This window comes from Nanorana parkeri, unplaced genomic scaffold, assembly GCF_000935625.1.
Source record: "Nanorana parkeri isolate BGI_ZX_2015 unplaced genomic scaffold, ASM93562v1 scaffold416, whole genome shotgun sequence".
NCBI classification, from domain to species: Eukaryota; Metazoa; Chordata; class Amphibia; order Anura; family Dicroglossidae; genus Nanorana; species Nanorana parkeri.
The window spans coordinates 62,012-71,213 of NW_017306684.1; the positions used below are offsets into that span (position 1 = coordinate 62,012).

At 48.8% G+C, this 9,202-nt stretch overlaps 1 protein-coding gene across 3 annotated transcripts in view; it reads left to right on the forward strand.

The window, feature by feature from the left end:
* Positions 1–9,202, forward strand: part of KIF1C (kinesin family member 1C) — a 28,820-nt gene that overhangs the window by 4,721 nt on the left and 14,897 nt on the right. Inside the window, exons 6-12 of one of the 3 annotated variants that reach the window (XM_018559834.1) lie at positions 1,059–1,170; positions 3,717–3,794; positions 3,874–3,939; positions 5,316–5,391; positions 6,631–6,709; positions 7,827–7,993; positions 8,918–9,188. In XM_018559834.1, coding sequence (XP_018415336.1) covers positions 1,059–1,170; positions 3,717–3,794; positions 3,874–3,939; positions 5,316–5,391; positions 6,631–6,709; positions 7,827–7,993; positions 8,918–9,188 — 849 coding nt within the window. The remainder of the gene's footprint in view (positions 1–1,058; positions 1,171–3,716; positions 3,795–3,873; positions 3,940–5,315; positions 5,392–6,630; positions 6,710–7,826; positions 7,994–8,917; positions 9,189–9,202) is intronic. The other 2 variants (XM_018559837.1, XM_018559835.1) reach the window with 2 other exon arrangements.

Consider the following 9,202-nt stretch of genomic DNA (forward strand, 5'->3'; position numbering starts at 1 on the left):
AAAGGAGAACTATGAGATGAGTGATTTCCACTCACCTCATAGTTCTAGCCGACCTGTGACAATGAGACTGTCACAGGTCGGCTCAGTAGATCGGGAGGTGAGCGAACACATACCAGGTTCGCTCACCTCTCGATCCTGTCACGGCTCTCTGCCGTAACAGGGGAGGGGCTGGATTCTCCTCTCCCCGCTCCGATCTGCCAGCGCTGAATGGCGGAACGGACGGGGGAGGGGGCGGGTACAGCTGGCTCTGCCTCTAGATAGGCAGAGCCAGCTGTCACTCACGCAGCTGGGCGGATCCCGTCATCTACGCTGCGGCGTCTCAGTATACCGCAAGCTGTGGCTCCCTATATACTGAGCTTAGGGTGACGGGAGGACGCTAGTTTGTGTCCTCCCGTTACCCTAAGGAGAACTGTGGGGAAAAACACTGACCCCATAGTTCTCCTTTAAGTGTGTGTGTGTCCCAAGGTGGAATGATGCTTTAAAGCTGAACTCCAGGCAAGCCGCTTTATATGCAGATGATATACATATATGGGATACGGGCCCCTATCCTATCCGTTCATTATCCCGCTCTTAACCCTCTCATCTGTACCTCAGGTGTTCACTAAGGTGCGTTCTCCTTCCATCCCATTGTGGCATACGTAGATGACCGCCTGTTATTATTATACAGGGTTTATATAGCGCCAACAGTCTGCGCAGCGCTGTACAATATAAGGAAGACATTACAATTCAAGACAAGATGGTAAGGAGGGCCCCGCCCCTGAGGGCTTACAATCTGAGGGCGGCTCTGACGGACATCATGTCTCTAACTGTCCAGACATCACAGCGGTTCTGGTGACTCCTGAAAGTTTTTCACATTTTTAACACTTACTGGACCAGTACGTGTTACTGAACTGCAGCAGAGAAAAATCAGGTCTCCCCCGTCCTTTTTTTGTTTTTCTTTTATGAAACCAACGTTCTCCTATAACAAAGACAGTTGGGTACTGCTAGTGCCTTCCTCCCACTGCGATATCCGCTCACTGTAATAATAATAAGCGCCATCTGTTCCATTCCCTGTACAGGACCGTCGCTGCCACCAACATGAATGAGACCAGCAGCCGCTCGCACGCCGTCTTCACCATCGTCTTCACACAGAAGAGACACGACGAGATGACCAACCTAGACACCGAGAAAGTGAGTGTGGCCGCAGCCGGTCAAAAGCGTGTCGGTTACCCAGAAGCCCTTGCAGTAATTGTATTTCATAAGTCGTCATAAGTCCTCATTTCAAATCCAAAAAACATACACACCCATCGCGCTCCTGACCGGATAGAAAACCCTAATTGTAGGGTGCAAAAAGTTTCACAGCACACTCACCAGCCAGCATCCCAAAAAAACTCACTGCTGAGGTTAAAAACAAAGGTTTAGATACACGTCTTCTGCAGAAAATGTGAAAGCCGCACTGCCGCGCCAAGGCCCCTCTATATAGTGTGGTTCTAAGGCTGGTCACACACCTTACAACCATCGCAAGACTTTTGTCTTGCGATGGTTGTAAGGTACTTAAAAAAACGTACGATCTGCCCATCTTGCATAGGCAGATCGTACTTGCGATGATCGCAAGCCAAGCCCCCTGAGGGGCGGGCTTCCGATGACCGCAATGCCGAACGGGCAGTGTGCGCTTGCGCATACCGGCCCGTCCGGCTTTTATCTTACGAACATGCTACACACCCGCCGAACATCGTACGATGCTCGGCGGATTTTCAAACATGTTCGTAAGTTTAAAGTCGTGCGACCTTACAGTAGTAGAGGTCGCACGGCTTCCACATGCCTTACGATAATCGTACGAACGCGGGATTTCCCGCCATTATCGTAAGATGTGTGGGGACCTTTACTCTAAACTATGAGAGTCTCCATCTTGGAGCACATGGGGCAAAAGATCAAATTGGGTGCTGGTTTGTCAGGAGGAAGCCCAACCTCCCTTAAAGGCACAGGCACGCACGAGGGACCCCGCACATCACAACGGCAGCTGAGACCCCCCCGTGCGTCACTGCACCAAATCAGTCAAGCAAAACAAACGGCATACGCACTCAACAATTCGTTACCAGCTTTACAGCGAGCTGCACACGGAATGGGCTTTGTACAGTAATAGCAAAAAGTTTCCCAGCACACTCACCAGCCAGCATGCAAAAAAAAAAACCTGTCTCACCGCTAAGGTTAACAGGTTTAGATACACGTCTTCTGCACGTCTTTTTTTTTTTTGCATTCCGGCTGGTGAGTGTGCTGGGAAACTTTTTGCTATTACTGTATAAAGCCCTTCCATGTGCAGCCTGCTGTAAAGCTGGTAACGAATTGATGAGTGCGTATGCCGTTTGTTTTGCTTGACTAATTGTAGGGTGGGTGCTGAAATGACCGCGGATGCCTCCGCAAAATGACTCCCAAAAATACAATAAAAGGTCCCAAGCACTCCAGCATGTAGAAAAGTCCGTGTTTAATGACCTCACAAGTGTCGCATCATCAGAGCTCTCCTGCAGCTCACGCCTGCCCGTGGAGAAAAACAAAAAAGAACCTAAAACGGTGTGTGTGGTTGGGGTGTGACGTAGTTTTGTAGCAGCAACTAACACACGGCGCCGTGCGGCAGGCGCATTGCAAGCACTACTTTTTTCAACACACGGTATTACGCAGTCAATCGCGGGCGGGAGGTGCGTTTTAGGGTGCCATTCAAATAATTGGCTACGTAACGCGCCTGTCGCACTGCCACACAGTCGGTGTGTTCAGTGATATCCTGCGTTAATCGGTTTGGACCTCCACAGCCACCCCGATTTCCCCCCCCCCCCATGTGGCCCCCCAGAGAAATCAATTGTCCACCCCTGAACTAGAACCTTGGATGTGCGTGGGGTTCATATATCACCTTTGGAAAATGTGTGTTGAAGCTCCACCCCCCACGTCCCACAATTCAAAGCTCAGACTTTCGGCATGGTTTAGGATTTCATATTCTGGGGCAGGAAGGTGGAAGAGAGGCTATTGTGATTACAGTAATCCTGTGCTGGGAGACATGCAGGTGAAACTCGAATAATTAGAATATCGTGCAAAGTTCATTTATTTCACTAATGCAACTTAAAAGGTGAAACTAATATATGAGAGAGACTCATTACATGCAAAGCAAGATAGTTCAAGCCGTGATTTGTCATCATTGTGATGATTATGGCTTACAGCTCATGAAAACCCCAAGAACCCCAAATCCACAACCTCAAAAAAGTAGAATATTACATGCAATCAATAAAACAAGGATTGTACATAGAACAATATCGGACCTCTGAAAAGTACAAGCATGCATATGTACTCAGTACTTGGTTTGGGCCCCTTTTGCAGCACTTACTGTAATTACTTTTGCACGATATTCTAATTATTCGAGTTTCATCTGTATATGAATGGACTGTACTTCTCCTGAAAATGCTAGTTGCTTGGCAGGCCATGAAGAGAATACTATTAGAGATGCCTACAGGTGAAGTCAAGGCTCCTCCTTGTCCCGGGAAGGCCAGGCAAGTCGGCGATGGCAGCCTACATATACCTGGCATATGCTAACCTCAGCAGCCTACCTGCTAGCATGTCGGATAAGTATAAGAACTTGAGTTTAGCCCGGGTAGAGTAACCCCCCTTTCTCCCCCCCCCCGGGTCCTGGACATGTCGGAATATTCTGTATTTTTGGTTGAAAATTCCTTTTCAAAGTGTCTTTGATTTTGTAGGTCAGTAAGATCAGTCTGGTGGATTTAGCCGGCAGTGAGCGGGCCGACTCCTCCGGGGCGAAAGGAACCCGACTTAAAGTGAGTTCTGTTTCTTCCTGAATTGGTTTTATTTCCGTTCTGAGCCTCTGAAACCGGATTGCATTTCTCTTTTTTCCAGGAAGGAGCCAACATCAATAAGTCGCTGACTACACTGGGGAAGGTGATCTCCGCCCTGGCTGAAATGGTGAGACGTTCGGATTGTACGGTATTCCTGCCACGTCGCTCTTGTGCTGTGTGTATTGTGACCAGTCGCGGCACCCGGTGTCTGATCTGGTGCGGCAGGTCTTTGGTCTTGGCATTGGTTTAGCTCTGGCATGTTGTGCATATAAGTAAACTGTATTAACAGTAATCGTATCCAGTGTTTTGCTTTTGGCTTATTAGGTCCCAAACATCTGAGAGCATTCATCACAAGTAGTAATTGGTTGTCCGGTGAAACCTTAGAACAGTGTTTCCTCCAAGCTGTAATAGGTTAGACCCAGTGTGCTGTGTTCCTCAGTCATCAGCTCACCACAAATGGGCTGTTGTTGAGATCATGGTACTAAATTTCTGGGTCTGTACACCCGCTGTGTCCATTATGAGGAGCTCCCACCATCCCTGTGCTGAGTTCCCGGGTCTATACACCCGCTGTGCCCATTATGAGGGGCTCCCACCATCCCTGTGCTGAGTCCCCGGGTCTGTACACCCGCTGTGCCCATTATGAGGGGCTCCCACCATCCCTGTGCTGAGTTCCCGGGTCTGTACACCCGCTGTGCCCATTATGAGGGGCTCCCACCATCCCTGTGCTGAGTTCCCGGGTCTGTACACCCGCTGTGCCCATTATGAGGAGCTCCCACCATCCCTGTGCTGAGTTCCCGGGTCTGTACACCTGCTGTGCCCATTATGAGGGGCCCCCACCATCCCTGTGCTGAGTTCCCGGGTCTGTACACCCGCTGTGCCCATTATGAGGAGCTCCCACCATCCCTGTGCTGAGTTCCCGGGTCTGTACACCCGCTGTGCCCATTATGAGGGGACCCCACCATCCCTGTGTTGAGTTCCCGGGTCTGTACACCTGCTGTGCCCATTATGAGGGGTTCTAAAGATTCAACAATGGGATAAAAACAGATTTGGAATCATGATGGGAGCAGCTTGATGCCGTTGATTCCCAGAGATATGAGGCCAGCTGTTATTGTGTGTGCCGCATTCTCTACCTATAACTTTTTTTGGGAGTACTGATCCGTGAACCACGGTGGAATTTTTTACCCTGCAGCCCATTGTTGCCCCTGGATATAGGTGGAGTGGTTGGGAAGCCCCGTGTTATATGTGCAGGTTATGATATTAGGAGTACAGATGAAAGGTTGTTCTGTGGATTTGTAGAGCCGAGTTCTCGGGTCACGTTGCTATCAGTCTGTCTGACATGTTTCTCTCTCTAATGCTGCCTGTCACTAAAAGGAGACGCCTACTGTCCTATCCTTGTGAGTATTCTGCATGTAGCGCTTTGTGATGATGTCATAATGTGGGGACTGTGAGATCTATGATTTTGGTGTTTTCTGTCATCTGAACAATTGTCAACTTTTCATCCAGCAAACCAAGAAAAGGAAATCGGATTTCATCCCGTACCGAGACTCGGCCCTCACCTGGCTCCTGAAGGAAAACCTGGGTGAGTCGCAGCATTGAGAACGAGAACTTCCAGCGCGGTACAGACAGGGTTAATTATAGTAAACATTAACTCCCCAGCCCCCTCCATAACATGGGGGGGGAGGGGGGGATTTTTATGTTTAAAAAATAGGGGTGCACTGAAATTAAATTTTTAGACCAAAAACAAAAAAAGACTTTTCCAACATTTAAAGAAATAATACATTTTAATTTTTTATTTTTATGTTTATTTTTATGTTTATTTTTTTTCTGTTAGGGGCTTTGGGGAAGTATCGGGAGCCTAAATAGACCCCCTGATATATCCCTTTTGAAATATAAGAGCTTGAGGACACAGAGTTCTCAATCTTTTTTTTCCCCAGCACTTAATGAACAGGAAGCTCTCAGTACAAAGGCTTCCTGTTCATTCACAATCTGGAGATTGTAAATATTTACTATCAACCCATGAATGGTCAGGAAGTCTCTGTACTGAGCTGCTTCCTGTTCATTCATAAAGGGAGCAAATAGTAAATGTTTACTATGTTCCCATTCGTAAATGAACAGGAAGTGATGTATAGCACTAACTGTTCATTCATAACTGGATGAACAGGAAGTGATGTATAGCACTTCCTGTTCATTCATAACTGGGGACATAGTAATCGCAATCTCCTCCTGTTCTTTTCAAACACAGTGATCAGTACTGATTGCTCAGTGTTTGTGCTCCGCTCTCCATCCTGACTGCTCTGCCCCCTCCCGCCTGTCACTGGAGCCGAGTTTTCCTCCCCGCACCGCCCTGCTTGGCATCCCGGCGGCTCTTCTCCCTGCACTGCCCCGCTCGTCGTTGTGACGGCTGTCTCCTCGCGTAGCGCCCCAACCAGCCTCCTGACAGCTTCTCTCCTCCCTGCTGGGTGCCGACAGATGGATCGGCTCCATGTCCCCTCTGATCCCAGCTGCCTCTGCCAACACAGGCAGGGTAGAACAGCAGGGATCCGAGAGGACACAGACCGAAGCTTGCAGCCGGTACCCAGGAGGGAGGAGAGAAGCTGGAGATATAATATAATTTTTTTTTGGTATTGGCATTTTGCCGATTTAGTACCATTTTTATGTTTTCGGCGGTCAAAATTTCAGTGCATCCCTAGTAAACAGCACTCTGAACTGGAAGCAGCAATGGTGTTGACATTTGTAAGCTTCCTCTGTAATAATAAAGTGGACGGAGCTTTGCTCTGAACTTGCCAGCACTGGTGATGGAAGACTTTTCTTATTTCAGGAGGAAATTCCCGCACGGCCATGATTGCAGCGCTGAGTCCAGCGGATATTAACTATGAAGAGACACTCAGCACCCTCCGGTAGGTAGTTTGTGCCATCTCAGAGCCTCAGGCTGTGACTATTAGTCCTTCGTTCCCCATGATGACAGAACATAGAAATATTGAAGAGTGGCGGCAGAAAAAGGTGGAATGGTCCATCCAGTCTGCCCCCTTTGTCTATATATTTGTCTTTTTTGCATGCTGGCTGGTGAGTGTGCTGGGAAACTTTTTGCTGTTCCTGTATAAAGCCCATTCCGTGTGCACCTCGCTGTAAAGCTGGTAACAAATTGATGAGTGCGTTTGCCGTTTGTTTTGCTTCTTTGTCTCTAGAGCGGCGCAGGCAAAGGGCCGGATGCGGGCTGTAAAAGGTCCAGGTCTAGGGGACTTCCGAAACACAATGAACATTTCTAGATGTTGGAAACAAAAAACAAAACAGAGCGCCTCCCATAGTGTAAAAGGGTTATTTATTTGTACGGCACACCGCTGAAATTATACTTACAAAAAGGTCGGTCAATAAAATGTATGTAAGAGTCGATGAAATATGAAACTCTGACAGCGGGAGTCTCACGGGATGAAACAAATCAAAGTCCTCTGCCCCTGTGAGTCCGGAAGGTCTACGCGTTTCAGGGGCACGCCCACTTCATCAGAACCTAAGGTTCCCTCAGGTTCTGATGAAGGGGGCGTGCCCCTGAAACGCGTAGACCTTCCGAACTCACAGGGGCAGAGGACTTTGATTTGTTTCATCCCGTGAGACTCCCGCTGTCAGAGTTTCATATTTCATCGACTCTTACATACATTTTATTGACCGACCTTTTTGTAAGTATAATTTCAGCGGTGTGCCGTACAAATAAATAACCCTTTTACACTATGGAGGCGCTCTGTTTTGTTTTTTGTTTCCCTGATCGAGGGTCTTGTTGACCGGCAGGAGCAGCCTCCTTTGTGTATCCACTAACATCAAATTGGGCTTTTTCTTGCAACCGGCGGCGCCGGTATTTGTCGTTTTTTATTTCTAGATGTTCCCCGATCTTCACTTTTTCTGAGTTCAGGTTTAGGCCCCTTTTGAGTGATTAAAGCCGGCCTGTGCTTCGCTGACGCAGGGCAGAGCGATAGTCCTAACGCAGGTTCTCTATGCATTTTTACCGTTCTCCCTTTTTTCCAGATACGCCGACCGGGCGAAGCAGATCAAATGCAACGCGGTCATTAACGAGGATCCCAACGCCAGATTAATCCGGGAGCTGAAGGAAGAAGTGGCCAGACTGAGACAGCTGCTGCACAGCCAGGGACTCGCAGGTGACATCACTAAAGAGGTCGTTTTCAGTCTACCAGGTAGGGGGGGGTAGCATGCTGCTTGGCTTTGGTGGTGCAAGCTGGGCGCCTTCAGACCTGGCGGTTGGTGGTGGTGGTTAGGGAAAGGTTTGGCAGCAGCTGATGTAACAAGCTTTCCTTTTAGTCTTGTACAGTTGTGCCGGCTCCTCCTATTGCAACGACATTGCTTCCTCTGCACACTGTAAAGCAGGGGTAGCAAACCTCCGGCCCTCTAGCTCTGGTGGAACTACAAATCCCACGAGGCATTGCAAGATTCTCACAGCCACAGACATGACTCCCGAATAGAGATGCATCATGGGATTGGTAGTTTCACCGCAGCTGGAGGGCCGCAGGTTGGCTACCCCTGCTGTAAAGCTTCTCACCATGTGCATGCAGCAAGTCAGATAGAGCCCTCCTCATTTCCTGGCTAGAGGATGTCCAGCATCCTTTTCCTGGCTATCCTTTTCCTGCTCGTTTCATTTATTGGATTTCAGTTCTTTCAATCACAGAGGCTCAGCATCATATGTGGGCGTTACCTGCATGCAAATACACCCTACCTAGGAACGCCCACTCCTCCAGACTGACACAATCAGGGCTTTTTAAAAATATTTGCATAACTCCTCCCAAGAGCCCGCCCACTGCTTGCATCAGGACTAAAGGCTCTTGAGAGGAGTAATACATCATTGGTCAAAATTGTGGATGATATTCCCTGATATTACCTTGTAAAAGGAGCAGCGGCATCATCACTGTGCTGCACATAGACTATGCAGAGAGCAGAGCTGTGGGAGGGGCCAAGCAAATAATGAAAATTGATTGACAACCTTGCAATAAAGATAGAACAATATGTAGCTTGCTTCCTTCTTTCCCATCATCTACTGGGACTTGATGTGACATCATACTGGTGCTTATGAATAACAACTCTGTATCTGTCTGTCTCTGTACCAGACCTGACTGTAGATGAAGGTATATCTGTCCCCGGCCCCTCGATACCATCCGCCGCGCCCGTCTCCCCGCCGCCTAAGTTGGGATCGCCTCCCCCTCTGTCCCCTCCCGCCATGAACGGTGAGACGGAGCCCTTCTCTGAGGTCGTCGACGAGGCCGAGATCTGTACAGAGGAGGCCATGGAGAGGCTTCAGGAGACAGAGAAGATCATCGCGGAGCTTAACGAGACGTGGGAGGAAAAACTGCGCAAGACCGAGGCTATGCGCATGGAGAGGTCCGCACCGGACA